Here is a 15997-nt window from a genome sequence, read left to right as displayed (position 1 = left end):
TAGTCCATATGATGTATTCACCGTCATGAATTTTGTTCACAATCATTACATCAACCAATTGATGCATAAAATTTGGAGCCAAATCTTCATACCAATCTTCTATGATGCTATATGTCCAAGTGAGTGTGGAAAATTCCAGCATGCTAACCAAGGACACAATTTTTCTACACCAACCCATGATGCTATAGCCTATATGGTCCATTGATAGAAACTTGCTATCTCCAATTTTGGACTTTAGGTCAATATTTTCTTTTTCTTCCCGTAGCTTTTACATTGCTTACAAGCTTCCTCCTTAGGTTTTCCTGGAACTTGTCTCAATTATTAAAAACATAAGATGGGTGTTTTTCTTTTGCAATTTCCACCTTTCACATGCTGGAAGTCAAAGTCACAAAAGATGCCAGGCAACCAACCCAATTAAGCTACCTATTTAAAAAAATTATCTAGACTACATGACTTGACATTACCCAAAACATTATGGGATGTTAATATAAGTGCCTCATGATGACATCTAGTGTGGTAGTAAATTCTTAAGCATTTGAAAATGTGTATTAACAAGTATATGATCTTACATGATTAGCAGTTCAAGTGTACATGTCTTATAACTTTTGGTGGGAATCTTTCTCCATCACTGCCACCTTTATTCTGAAATGTATTAATATATATTTTAAAGTCTTAATATACTTGGTATTGAGCTATAAAATTTTCTTATCATGGAACAAATATCATTAACCAGATTGAATATTTGACAAGCATAACTCACATTTTCTTTCCTTCATGTAGCCGCACAGTATGTCCTCCATTGATGGTGAAGCAGTGGTCCATCACCAAAAATAAAAGTAACCTTTAAAGAATGCAAGCAGTTGCATACAGTCGAGACTCCATTACTTTTACTGGTTTTATAACACAAATTCACAATCAATTTGCTTGTTTGTATGAAGATAAAGCAAAATGAGTGCCAACAATGGAAAGTGATTCAATCTTCAAGGATCAAACTCGTTAAATTATACTATGATGCCAACAATGGAAAGGTGAAGAAAGATATTAGTCCAAGACATAACTTAAGAATTACTGTACATCCTCTCCTATGGTGGCATAACGTAAAAAACTCATGGTACAAAAACAAACAAATTTAGAAGGAAAAAAAACAAAAAAGAGGCAACTTATAGTCATTGTTTCTCATTGAGAAGCCCTTGGTTCAATATCCTTGAGCAGGCCAACAATCTGTTGCATGCTTGGTCGCTTGGTAGGAAGATCAGCAGTGCACAGATATCCAATCTTGAGGGCCTCCTCCATTTGGTAATCTGGACCTGTATCACGAATTTTAGGATCAATAGCTTTTAATCCTTGATTCCTTCTCACCAATCCTCTTACCCAACTCACTAAATTTGCATCTTGCTCTTCTGGATAATCGTCTCCAATTGGCTTTTTCCCTGTGATCAGCTCAAACAAAACAACACCAAAGCAATATACATCAGATTTTGGTGTGGGGGCATCACATTCGAGCTGAGAAAATTCTGGTGGTACATATCCAGGTGATCCACGGGAGATTTCATCCTCTAGACCAGTTCCAAAAATCTTGGCCAATCCAAAGTCGGATAATCTAGGCTCCAAATTTAAGTCAAGATAAACACTGCTAGCTTTAACATCTCTATGGATTATTGGAGGTGAGCAGCCATGATGAAGAAATGCTAATGCTCTTGCAGTGCCAAGGGCTACTTTGTGTCGAAACGCCCATGTTGTTAACAACCCTTCAGAGCCAACATTTTGTATCCCATTGTTGTCTTCTTCCCAGGTATCAGTGCTCCAGTCCTCTGTTGCTTGAACACCAAGTGGCAAGTCATGTAGCAAATTCTGCAAGTTCCCATTTTCCATGTAATCATAAATAGCAATCCTTTGATCCCCGGCCAAGCAATATCCTGTTAATGGAACAAGATTGGGGTGCTTGATTCGACCAAGATACTCAAGCTCTCTAGCAGCTTCTTGGTCCGTCAACGTTGATCCATGAACCAAAACTTTAACAGCTACATGAATTCCACCAGGCAGAAATCCTCTATAAACAGGTCCAAATTTTCCTTCAGCTAGTAGAGTGTCTCGATCAAAATTTGAAGTTGCAGACAAAAGGTCTGCAAATGAGATGTTTAATAGTGGTTTCTCAAAAATCACTACAGGGACTAAAGTTGCCTGCTTAACATCAGCCACCCAAGTGGTCGAATCAGTTTGGAAAGAAAAGGGACCTGAAATATTCTGTTCCTCTTTATATGAGGGTTGCTTAACTACCCATGTCCTGGACTTCCTTCTGCAACCGAAGGCTAGGAACAGCAAGCCAGCGAGCAAGAACACCATGGAGAAGGTTAAAGCTAAGGCAAGTGTATACCCCCTATGTCTATTGGCTTTTCTTTTGAAAAAGACTGGATTTGCTGCTATGGGACAGCTGTTTAATGAGCCATAAAATGCTGTTTCCAAGGTCTCAGGGGAGAGCCCTGAATCACAAAGGGTCAAGTTGTTGTAAGAGAAGTTGTACCTTTCCATCCCTGTGAGTTTTTCTAAGAGAGAAATGGGAATTTCTCCACTCAAATTGTTGTGTGAAACATCAAGTATTTTGAGGCTTTTGTGAGACAATGATGGAATATGGCCAGTGAGATGGTTTGATGAAACATCAAGTACTTGTAAATTACTCAGTCGTACAATTTCATCAGGAATATGACCGACGAGGCTGGTTTTAGACAAATTGAGATGCTCTAATCCCAAAATCATTTTAATTCCGGGAAATTTCTGTCTAGCAAATCTATTGCATGCAAGACTAAGATGTTTAAGGTTTCTGGCTTGACTCAGATTTAGGAAAATTTCTCCACTAAGCTGGTTTTCAGACAAGTCCAGATAAACCAAATGAGACCACTTGTAAGTAGAAATGAATTGTACCTGAGAAACGTGACCTTGAAACTGGTTCTTGCTAAGGTCAATCACCTCCAGTTGCCCTTGAAAGACACCCATAACTGAACCCTTAAACAAGTTCCCTGAAATGTTAAGGCTAGTAAGAGACTTCATTTCTGCAAAATCCATGACATGGCCGTTAATTTCATTTCTGGCAAGGTTTAAAGTTCTGAGCATAGGAAAAGCTGCACCAAACCCATCTGGCAAGGAACCATTTAGACGATTTAACGAGAGGTCGAGAGAAACCAAAGACCGGCAACTTAGAAACCCTGTTGGAATTCTCCATTCAAATCCATTTCCAGCAAGCTTAAGCACTCGTAAACTAGCTAGGGAGCTTATAGCTGTAGGAATTTCCCCAGTGAAATTATTGCCAGAAAGATCAATGACTTCAAGTTGACCAAAGTTGCCAATATTGTTAGGCAGAAACCCAGAAATCTGATTAGAGGAGAGATTAAGACTCTTAAGTGAGCCTAAACTCCATAAGTCTGAAGGCAAAGCAGTGATTTTGTTATTGCTAAGATCCAAAGACTGAAGCTGGGTCAGCTTACCGATGGTGGTATCAGGAATTAAACCAGAAAGGCCTAAACCTGAAGCCTTTAAACCAAGAACACTCTCCTTCTTGGTATCACAGTGCACTCCTTTCCATGAACAACCAGAATCAGAGAAGTAGGATAAAGAAGAGTTTGAGCTCATCTTCTTCAAGAAATCAGAGACATAATACTCATCTGTATTGGGCAGTTGGCAGGTAAAATGCTTGAAGAAGAGTGAAAGGATTAGTATAGATCCCAAGAAACCAAAACCCATTTGAGCCAAAACCTTCAAAAACAATTTGAAGGAACAATAAGAAAGAAAGGCACCACCTTCAAGCTTCAACCAACTCAAGCCTCTATTGTTGAACTTCAACTCACTAGCTCCATACAATAACGAGTTCTGAGTCAACCGAAAGACAACACTTTCCAACTTCTGTGAATGTCCAAGCCAATACCGCCAATAAGAGCCAAGTTGTGAGCAGTGTTATGGAGTTTCAAATACGAGGTGATTATTTGGCTAGAAATGGTGCAGACTTGCAAGGGGTTCTCGTGACGACCAAAAAATCCCAAAAAAAAAGTGCCTATAAGAAACCAACAAAGTTAATAGTGGTCTTGAAAGAATAAATGATAATTTTCATAAATAAATTACATTATGAAGATTTGGGTGCCTCAAGAGAGAATGTAAGCTTACCTTGACTGGTTTTGCAAGTCTACCAAATCCAACAAAACAACCAAAGTGAAGCAGTTTGGTCTCAGTTTTTACGAACTTTCTTTTTCCCTGAAAATAATATTAATACTAATAAGTATAAATATGACAAACTCAGGAGGAAACCAATAACAGGGTTTTGAATTTTGAAAGGAGAGAGAAGGATTTGAGAAAGGGAGAGATGGCGGTTTAGAACTGTCAATAGCTCAAAACTTGAGCTTCATAAATGAAAAAAGAAGAAGAATTTAATGCAAATATATTTACAGAAAAATATAGGTGGGTGAATTTATCAAAGGATTATTGTTGGTGGGTATTCAATAATTCCTCATTGAGTGTTAAATCATCTTTTCTCTTTTTTTCTTGCTACCATTTATAAAAAGACCAATGGACTTTTTTTCTGGGACATGTTTTCTTTTCATAAGAAAAAGGAAAATCAAACCTCTTTACAAATTTGCCGTCTTTTTTTCTTTTTGATATGGACTTGGATAGATCATACGTTTAGGGCCGATACAGTAATATTAAATACCATAAGGATACTATAATGTGGGACTACACCACCCATTTAAAGAAGCAATTGGTCAGGTTCTCCAGTAGTTTGATGGTGAGTTGTGAAAATCAATGATCAGCCATGCGTTATGCCATACTCATGGGAGGGAAATTAACAGTAAAACGACAGTCTTCAAAATCTTCTTTTTATCTTCAAAAGTAAGGTAACTGTAGACTTTATTCAAACATGTATTCAAAAGAAAAGGCTAAACTAATAAAAAAGTAAAACTATTGTTATTTTGTATGGTCTTAAATTTGTAGTATCTAATTTTATTTAAATATGCATTTAATTTTTTATTTGTGTCCATATAATTATGTTTAACAAAATCGATATTTCATTTTAAAATAAAGATTAATATAAAATATTGTTTTGTTTTATAATTGAGTCCACCAAAAGTTGTTCTTCTTATGATTTCAATTTAGGGGCTCCTCCAATACGGGTTTTCATCAATTTTGACCCCACTTTCACTCTCCTAATTTTTTTCCAACTTGCTTTGTGTACTTTTTGAGTGCTTGTGGATGGATCATTATGGTTACTACCATTATAATCACAATCATTATCCCCTATTACTAGTTGATAGTAAAATAATAAAAAAAAATTATCTCGAACCTAGATTTTATAGATAAAAATTGCAATTAAATTTATATTTATATGTGATTTACAAAAATAGTATTTTTTTAATGAGTGAGATTATGAAATATTATATAAAATCTCTTGATTCGGTCTATTCTTAAGCTTAATATATTAAAATATTTTAGGATTTACAAATTGATGGATGGTAATAAAGCAAAAAGTCTCAAGTTGCAAAGAGTTAGTAATAGTTTATGCACATGCCCAACTTTTAAACGAAATTGAAAATGAGGGGAAATGCAGAAAAAAAGGCTAATGGGGAAACAAAGGAAGCTGCTGCAATCTTGATGAGTTGCATTGATTGAGGAGGTTGAGTAATAAAACATCAACCGACGTGTTTTTAATAATTTTATGGGAAATAATAATAATAACAACATTAGTGGTGGAAACACATGATACCAAACTTATTCTTCAAACTATGTTCATCCAAAATAAATATTATATTTTTCTAGTTTAAATTTTTGTTTATGTTGCCATAATTTAGCTCAGTTAGGAAATTTTAAGAGTCAAGACCATCAAATATTATATAGAAAGGCAATGCTTTTTAGAAATAACTACTTTAAGAACACTTTTTAAGGTTAATGAAAAGTAACGTTCCCTCTACATTTATATGGGATTTTGCTTTCTTATATGTTAAACGAAAATGCATACCAAAAGTGAAGTGACGGGTTGAAGAGGCATGATGGATTGTCACCAAAAATTTATGTAGGAAAGAAGCAAAGTGAAGCTTTTGGGGGCACTGCCACTGCCACTGCTTACTAACAATGATGGCAACAAGAATGAGAAACAACTCGTGATAATTTATACTATATAATAATCATCACCGCCACGCATCAAAAAGTAAAGTTGTTGATGAGCCTCTTCTCTTCCGTATGGACTATATTGAAGATCAAACACAAAACCCCGCAGTTTTAAGAAAACAATTGGTCCACCTTGCTCACTTACCAGGTAGATGTACATTAAAGAGAGATGCACTAATCTTCTGTTAACTGGAGATTAACCTCCCCGATTGCAATACCCTTTAATAAAAATGACATGTTTCTTTATCCCTACTGAAGAAATTTCAAAAAAGGAAAACATATAAGCTTAATTGTTTGAATGTTCTTTGATCTCCACTCTCAACACTCTGCAGATTTACATGATACAATTTAGCTCCTGCTAACAAGACAGCAACAATTACAATATATAATATTAAATAACAGCATACAGACAGGTCAAAAATTGTTCCAATTTTGATATGGTTTTAGTCCTTCATATCCTGAATGGTCGGTTTCCAGAGCTAGAACGGTCCAATTTGGCCTTCTTTAACTGTGTTTTCTTGGTGGCAATTTGTTGGAAAGGATTTGGACCACCAAACTGATGCTTATTTTGTCTTATCTTCTTCCTCTTACCACGGTCATACTCCTCATCCCTGTTAAAATATTAAACCAAGCATTATCAGAGATTTAAAACCTTCAAAACCAGTCAAAGCTATATCTTCATTCACAAGCATCCTATGAGGAAAATCATAAGCAAATATATTTTTCCAGATATTACAAAAGCAGCAGCTAAAAGATGTGGCATCCCAAGGACAAGAGAGAATGCATATATCTTTTGACTCACCATTCATCCGGTACATATCCAATTTCGAGACCATCTATACCATTTGATTCTGTAGTCTGCATGGGTGAGGTTAAGCCTATATCATCCCATCTAGGAACTGCACCAAACAAAACAGGACAAAGAAATACACGGCAAGTCAAAGGAAAATTCATCAGTTAATGTATATGTAAATGAGAAATAATTCATAACCAAGATGCAAACAAAGAAATGAAATAGATATTTAAGACAAATACGCACCAACTGCCTCCCCTATACATTGGGTAAGCACGTGCCTATGAGCCGATGCACCTGTTTTGCTATGTTTCAAAGAATCAGTTTCTCTTGAGTTATGCCGGTTTGCTTCTGAGACTGAGCCAGAACTGCTGCCTACATGTTGATCAGTAGCAAGAACAGTACCATTCTCACAAATCCTCTCTTTAGATGCTACATCTACGGTATTCATCAAGGAACTGGCACTATTGTCACCTTTTTTCTGAGTAGTATCATCAGCTGTCCTTTTCCTCCCATGAACCGAACCTAATGTGATTGTGCTGAACTTCTCACATGTAGATGGCCCCAGGTCCAATGAACAACAATCCTTTTCCTTGCTCCTTTTACGTTTCTTCTTGCCATGCATGAGTAGAGAAGCTATGAAAAATTTTGATTTTAAGCCAAGAGGCATATTGTTAGGCTCACGCTTCAGATGCTTCTTCTTTGATTTTCTACAGGGTGCATATTCAGGATCTTCAGTCTCCAGTGATCCATTTGGCATGCTCGAAGGTGATCTGGAAATGGTTTTTTGGCTATTATCATCACCTTTCTCATTCAATGACTTATCCCTACTACTGTGGTAGGAAACATCGCCAATCTGGAAATGCAATGATAAAGAAATCACTTTTTTTTGGCCAAAGAAATCATAATTCATTGTACACATACTAAAATAGCATCACTGGTGTTAGATATGGAAGATGATATATATAATCACCTTATTACTGTCACAATGTGGCTTATTTGGAGACCTAATCGCATGAACATTCTTAGATGCTTCACTAGGAGCTTGCTTCACTGCTTTATCTATTGAATCATCCAATGTGACAGTGTTTGAAACCTTAATGTTTGAAGCAAGATTAATCTGGAGGCATAGACAGATTTAAAATTAGAAATAGGAGTAAATACGGCCCATGAAGGGAGACAAAGCTTATGTAGGGAAAGAAACATGCATATACCTTCTGCAATGTCTCTTTAGCTACAATCTTATCAGTGCATGACTTCAGAAGACCACCACAATTCGGTGGTACCATCACTGGGACTCCAAATTCCCTTTTGCAGTTTCCACTCTCATTACTATCTTTGGCACCAGTACTAACAGTTGGGTTTTCAATATTAGAACTCGCAACATTGCCAACCACAAAACCTGCTGATGGTTGCAAGTTTTCACCATGAATCAGGTGGTTTGAAGCAGATGCTTTTGATGAGTCCTTCAATAATGGCACATTGAAAGAGGGCAAAATGGCCTCCTTTTTCAGCACTAACCCTTCTTCCATTAGTTGCACATTGTTTTGCTGAGATGGCACTTCCTTCATGATTGTCTCCTTTGATAAGCCACCATTAATGATATCCTTCTGAGGCACAGCAGCAGATAACTTGTTCTGAATTGGACCAGTTTGCACATGTTCCCCAGGATTCTGATTAAAAATAGACTTCCCATCCACACTTGCTTTTACATTATCTCTCTGAAGAATATCAACAGAATTTTTTGGAGCCGTATTTCTTCTATCACAGACGTAAAACAACATGTAAGCCTTCTGCTCCAAAACAGTCTTCTCACTGACCTGGAAAACCTGTTGCATGCAACAGAAGGAAGGTTCATTTCCAGGATCCATAACAAAGCATCAAATCAGAAACTTCTAAATAATAGGATAAGAAACAAAAACAGTTTCACATCCCCCACCCTTGATTTCTCTTCATTCCTTAAAATGTGATGGAATGAATATATCATAGGAGCCATGTTTGCATAAATTATATGTGGTCCTCAAGTTCCAATAATGAACATCTCTTGCGGCTTGCAAACAGCATAGTAAGCCACAAGTTTCAAAGATAACAATGTGCTTCTAAACCTTGCAAAAACAACAGGGTTAAAATAGGTTCAGCATCTTGATCGTTTCCCCAGTTTTAGTGGATATTGAAGAAAGAGAAGGATGCCCTTCCAAATAAGTGGGGAATAATGTCCTCTCACTGATGATCCCTACCAAAATTCAAATAGATAGGAAAAATCGAAGGAAAAAGTTGTTTCAAGTACCCTGTTGTCATCAAGGGTGTACCACATGCCACTTGATGTGCGGACAAAACAGTAATAGTGGCCAGAATGTGTGCTCCATCCACGATGAACCAGAACGCCATAAAGAGTGTACTTCAAATATCCTTCCTGCAAAGCCAACAAACTTAACTTTTCAACTAGTCATAATATCAAGCATGATGTAAAAGTTATTCCCAAGATGATTACAAGTATAGTTTCTCACAGCAGAATGCTGGACATATTCATGATTATAAATAAATAAATAACAGAATAAAAAATTAAAGAACAATATACTTCTTCCTAGTATCACTGCCGCTTAAAAGTCATATGAGAAAAGATAATTCAATGATATTGCCTTATTTTTGTGTGAACATATTTTATGTTACTAAGTGAATGGCCTAATAAACTCACTTCAGAAAAGTTACATCATGTAAAAGAAGTGTACTCACATTGGAACCACTGACAAAAGGCTTCATGTCTATGGTAGGACCAAATTCAACTTTCCTCTCAATCTTTTGCCCCAAATTATGTGCTTGAAATCTCTTTAGATGGATTGTAAGTACATGCGGTGCATTGTAAACTGTGAGCTGTTTGATAGCCCTAACTTTCTGCTTGCAGCGCTGGCATTGATATTGCCTCTCCCCTCCATCTAAGAGCTCCGCAGTAGTGAAGTTTTTAAGTGCTTTAAGCAAGGAATCTGCCTTAACTATTTCAAGACTTAAATCAAGGAAGGGATCAAATGTGTTGGAGCAGTAAGAACATTGCAAGCATTTCACCTGATGATGTAACAAGAAACCACTGAATACCATAGAGGACCGCCATTTATAAGAAGTTTAAACAACAACTTGAATGAGTACATGAATATTCAATGATTAGTTGCAACACATTCAGAAATTGTTAATACATGAATATTCAATGATTAGTTGCAACACATTCAGAAATTGTTAACTGTCAAAATCTAGCAAAGCTGTTTAACATTCGGTTGGTCATATCATAATCCAGCAAGAAAAACTATACCTGACTACGAAGGCGACCACCAAAGATCTTGTGCACCAAACTCTTCTCATAAGCCCTAGGAGATTCACTTGGTACTCCTGAAGGTAAGCAGCACTTGTGCATCGATTCCAGCAGGTTTACCATGTACTCATGTGCATCTTCCTGTCTAGAATTTCGGAAGTTTCTAGATATGCCTAAGCATGAAGTCAAGAATCACAAGTCCAGGAAACTAAAGAAAGAAATAATTCCCTCAGATGAACTTTAGAAATATATAGCTAACAGCATTGCACTGACTAACATCAATTTGCTTAAGACTAATACAGAAATATGTAATCCGCATCAAACAAATAACAAGTTACTTAAAAGGATACATCGCAGGTTTGAGACAAGATCATTTGGCGCCAATATCCTCCCAGTTGATTTTAGAGCACGGCTAACATGTTTCTGAATAGCACATAAGGCACAAAATCCAGCAATGTGGCCTTCACAAACCAATTCAAATAAGGCCATCAGAGATGAAATATAAGAAGATAACATGTGAAGCTGAGCTTGTACTTATAGCAAAACATCATAGGTAACTTAATGCACACAATAGAATAAAATATCTATCAAATGTAGTACTAGAGAGAAAAGAGGATAGTTTCACTCACAAGAATTTTGATGCTTGCCACTTTGTAGGTAAGCTACTAAAGGCTCTGTGTACGTCAGGCATTGCAATACTGAATTAAGAAAACAAGTGTTCCCAAGATTCTCCAAACCAGCACCCTGTAAATATTTCATGTCATGATAGTTTCTGATTAATTGTAGAATCCACTTTAATTACCATTGCCAGTTGTAACAAATAAAACAACTGCGACATTAAGACAAATTTCATATTATTGTGGAAAGAAACCAACAAAGCTCAAACTTAGGAAATACCATATCAATTTCCACGTAAGCGAAAAAAGTATAAAAGCAAGCTCAATGAAGTGACGCAATTTAACCATTCATGGAGACATCCAACAGAAATTTGACATTAGATCCTAAAGATTAAGCGAACAATAAACGAAACTAACCTAAAACTAAACAGAGCACAAAATTTGAGAAAGTTTAAATATAAGGGAGAAATCTCATAAAAAAAATACCGAGATACATTAAAGGAAATGCTTACAATTTTGCGAAAAGTAGTCCTCAAACTGAGAACTGGATCCAACCCGTTCTCCCAAATATCAGATGCGTCAACCTTCCATCCTGTAGCACCCACTTGAGCCGACCGCACCCCATTTACCCGCTTCGGATCCGTCCCAGGGTTTAGAGTCTCGATTTTAAAATCCTCATCCGCACAACCATTAAACCCATTAAGGGGCTTCCTCGCTGGATGGAATACGATCCTTCTCTTAGACAGGCCAACACTAGTAGAACCTGAAGCCGATGAAAAGTTCCCAAGATCCGAACACTCCTCAGTCTCAGCTTCGATTCTCAATTCCGAGCAACTAATTACCGTTGCTTCCATAATTACAAAAGAAAATCGAGTCAGTCTATAATTCAGCGCCGGTTCTAATACGTCGAGAGGTTCTTTGCTTAAAACAAATTATAAAGCAGAGAGCTTTTTCCGGCGGCTGTAAAAGAGGAAGAGAAACAAAAAAAGGAGAGACGAAGCTCACCATTAAACCCTATTACAGACCCCCAAGAAATGATAATTATATAGTAGTATTTCATTTTCATATTAAGTGTACGTTGATTTGACTATCGTGGGGTGTGATGCACCTGATTATTTCTCAATTTAAGTAAGGCATTGCAAATTACCAATTGGGAAGCACCACGATATGGAAATATCCTTCCTTACAAATTTTTTGCCATACTGTTGGAGTTTGTAATCCGCTACTCTTACCCTTAAAAAAAAACGTTACACGCGGTCTAAAAAACTCCCGGAGTGATATATATTATTAATTACCCGAATTTAATTAATAAGAATATCTATATGATATTAAAATCATTTTTTATTTTTTATTTTAAAAATATATTTAATAAAATTAATAATAAAGAAACATATCTATTTATATCTATAATATAATATTATAGGTAAAAAAGCACGTTTTTGAAAAAAAATTTGAATTAATGATAATACCATTTAAAAGTTGCGATAATATTTAATTTATGTTGAATAATAATTATAATATTTAATTTAATAATATTAATCAAGAAAATTTGAACTGAAATAGAAGTTATAATAATTATAATATATTTAAAATATATACAATTTAATAGAAATTATGATAATTATATATTTAAATATTTATGATTTAATTTAAAATTATTAATTAAAAATTGTGTTAATTTTAAAATAAAATTATTACTTAAAGAGAATTTTAATTATTAATTAATTAATATAATTAAATATTATTTTGAATAATGTCCATAAGATAAAACTATATTATATATTAAATATGGTAAAAATATTTTAATTTTATGTGAATTTTTTTAATTATAATATTTAAATTAATAAATTAATAAATTTTAATTGCAATCAATAAATAAAAATATTATTTTATGTTAACTATTACAAATAATAATTTAAAAATAATTAAATACAAAACACATAAACTACATACAAATGATGTTACAGTAGAAACTAAAGATAAATTTTATTTATTACAACTATCATTAACAATATCCCAAACTCTTAAATAATAAATTGTTGGTATAAACGGAAAATTTTGAATTCTGTTATTTTATTAAATAATAAAATTGTTAATCCGACCGAATAGCGCAGGGGAATCGGTCAAAGCGGCGCCGCGGCCACGGAGAACCGACTCGCACAATCCCACGGGTTTTGCCCGTTTCTTTCTTTTTAGAGGTTTCGCACGTTTCATTACTCCGGTTCAGCACAGACATTTGAGAATGGACCAAACTGAAAAAACAAAACTTGTTTTGGGGCTCAAAATCATAAAACCGGGAATATTTAGGCCCATATCCCGTGCCGTGTTTGGACTTTTTATAAGGAGAAATGAAACTATATTAGCCTAAATAAAACATTAGGCCGACATCCCATGCTACTGCTCTTGGCAAATCAACTGATATCTATTATACTTCCAAAACCTTTTTTTTTTTTGGTAAAAAATAAAATAAAAAGAAATATAAATATCTTTCTCAAGTAGTCTTATAACATATTGTGGTGGTTACATAAGAATAACTAGTTAATTTATCTTATTTATTGTTACATTTGTTAAACAATCAACTACCTTATAACTTTCTCTCAAAACATATCAAAACTTCAATTTTTAATTCTGAATGCAACATTCATGAATTAATCAAATTTCTGCAACATTACTAATTGATGCGAAACTATTACCAATAGTGTTGATAAGCATATTTTTTATATTAATACTTTATAACTAAAGTCAACCACAATTATTAATTCTGTTATTAAAAATTTAATTGCCCCCATGGATTTGATTCACATAATGTAATATATATTTCTGGTAACATAATTTTATAAATGTAAGATTATTTAGCTTCTTCTTTTTTTAACGAATATGCTAAAAAGAAATTGAAAAATGGATTCTGGAAAAATAAAAGCCACATTGTTTTTATTTTTAATTCCTCCGTGTAAAATTCATGTCATTTGTGGGTTTTTTATTAAACCGGATACGTGTCATTGCACTATTGCTTACTCTCACCAGGCCATCATTTTGTAAGGGTATGGGCTACTTTTGAGATACAGCGAAACAGTAGAGGTGTCATTAAACTATTGATAAAAAAAAATTGAGGTATAATTTAAGGGATAAATTGGTATTTAACCCTTCATTTTAAATAACCTTTATCAAATTTTCCTTAAACCATAACAGGTAGTAACATGTTTTAATAAAATAGAATCCCTAGCTACTTCTTGAGTTATCGTTAATCTCTGATTTCAGTTTATTTATTGGAAAAATAATATATGAAATTAATTTATTAATAAAATAAAATATTATAAACTTTAACAGGAAGAAAATAAAATGGAAGCAAAATTTAGACGAACAATTTAATAAAAATATATTTTTAAGTAATTTTACATTCTATTAATCAAATAATAAAAGCTTATGTTCCAATCAAACCAACATACCTAATAATGTACTAAATAATCTTTTAATTCATTAACCACACACCCCTAAATTGTTTTTTTATAGATTTCTTTAAACCAAGCAATAATTTTGGAACACTGATTAATTTTTAAAGTTAATGATAAAATTAGCAAAAATAGTTATAACTCACAAAATATTTTTAAAGTTTGAATTATTTGTAACATTATGGTTGGTATGCGTACTCTTAATTCAAATATTAAAAGTAAAATTCGAGTATAGATTCGTAATTGAAATGAAACCAATCCAAATACATAAATAATAATAAGTAAATTAACATAAGGATCTTGGTTTTGTTCAGAGTTGCAAGAAATAAACAAAGAAAAAAGAGTTCATTTTTCCTTGTTTAATTAATTTTTATATATTTCATTTGGTTTAAGGGTTTAAATTGATCAAAATTATAAAAATGATAAAAGTTTTTTTCCCAGCAAAAAAATAGTATCAGTATTACTTTTATATTGAAAAATCTTGACTCCATTAAAAATATAACATTATTGGCTCAAGATGATATTCGGAATCAAAATGAAAAATCTTATATTGCTCTTAAAATTACAAATTTATTCAAACTAAATATTTCTTAAATCGTTTCAAATTAACATTCTGATTAGAATCTAATATTACCTAAAATAAAAAAAAGAATATTTCAAAATCTTAACATTATTGAGAATGTAAAATTACTAGAATCGAGCATGTTCAAAACTTTAAATTATTATTGGAAATGTGAGATTAATCGAATGGGATGAAGAACAAATTTTGAGTTATAAAGTGATGCGTGGTGGTTGAGACATAGTAGTTAGATTGATGTTGTAAATGTTGTATCCAAATCCAGGGAAGGGTGACCCTTCTCCAACACAAGCACTTCACTGAATGGGTTACTGACTTTTGCATGTGAACAAATGCTTTTCTTTACCCACCAAATTCGACCCTACACCATTATGATCCACCACAAAATCTGAAGTCAGAAACATTCATGCAGCTCACTTATTCAAGAATAAAGAATCAGTCCATTTGATTTACATAAATACATGTGATCATATTCAATTTTAGGTCTGATTGGATATTTTCTTTTATTCGTGAAATTTAATTAGATTATCAAATGGATTTAAACTCAAATTTCAGAAGAAAAAACGCAGAGTTTTTTTTTTCTCTTCTATTATTTGGATGAATTATGGATGGTCCGGTACGAGATCCGTCCGAAAAGGTAGAAGGATTTGAGTAAAAATATAGGTTTGAAAAATGAGTATGGGTAAAAAAAAAGACTCATTTAAAAAATGGGTCGAGTCTTGGGTAAGACTTTTTTGCTTGAACCCAACCTGACTTGACTTTAATTTACAAAATGTTATTTTTTTTACTGTCTTGATGTTTTTTTTTGTTATTTTCCTACTATTTTGAATATTGTATAAATCTTGTTTTGTTATTAAGTTTGTTACTATTTTAAAGGTATTTGCTTGTTAAGTTGCATCTATCTTAATATTATTTAAGTATAGTTTTTTTAAAAATTTGTTGAGAAATATTTATTTTAGTATTTTTAATAATTTTAATGTATTATATTTAAAAATATATATATAAAAATTAATATAGACGGACTAAATTAAAATTTAACAAAATTTTAAACTTATTTTTTAAATCAAACGGACCTAAAATTTTGATAAAGTGGATAAAAAAAACAACTCTAATTAT

At 33.5% G+C, this 15997-nt stretch overlaps 2 protein-coding genes across 2 annotated transcripts; both read right to left on the bottom strand.

Annotated features, from left to right (window-relative positions):
• Positions 1–860: 860 nt before the first annotated feature.
• LOC107958936 (probable LRR receptor-like serine/threonine-protein kinase At2g24230) lies at positions 861–4604 on the bottom strand. The gene is made up of 2 exons (XM_016894854.2): positions 4153–4604; positions 861–4042 (listed from the first exon to the last, which is right to left on the bottom strand). The coding sequence occupies exon 2, from the start codon at positions 3733–3735 to the stop codon at positions 1177–1179; it is 2559 nt and encodes an 852-aa protein (XP_016750343.2). The 5' UTR covers positions 3736–4042; positions 4153–4604; the 3' UTR covers positions 861–1176.
• A 1821-nt stretch (positions 4605–6425) lies between these two features.
• LOC107958935 (ubiquitin carboxyl-terminal hydrolase 23) lies at positions 6426–11889 on the bottom strand. The gene is made up of 11 exons (XM_016894853.2): positions 11368–11889; positions 10868–10982; positions 10589–10699; positions 10239–10411; positions 9671–9997; positions 9225–9350; positions 8152–8766; positions 7911–8057; positions 7184–7793; positions 6947–7043; positions 6426–6755 (listed from the first exon to the last, which is right to left on the bottom strand). The coding sequence occupies exons 1-11, from the start codon at positions 11707–11709 to the stop codon at positions 6596–6598; spliced, it is 2823 nt and encodes a 940-aa protein (XP_016750342.2). The 5' UTR covers positions 11710–11889; the 3' UTR covers positions 6426–6595.
• Between the last annotated feature and the right edge of the window lie 4108 nt (positions 11890–15997).

This window comes from Gossypium hirsutum, chromosome A05 (assembly GCF_007990345.1).
Source record: "Gossypium hirsutum isolate 1008001.06 chromosome A05, Gossypium_hirsutum_v2.1, whole genome shotgun sequence".
Taxonomy (NCBI): domain Eukaryota; kingdom Viridiplantae; phylum Streptophyta; class Magnoliopsida; order Malvales; family Malvaceae; genus Gossypium; species Gossypium hirsutum.
The sequence above is the reverse complement of the archived record's forward strand: the minus strand, read 5'-3'. Positions and strand labels throughout refer to the sequence as shown.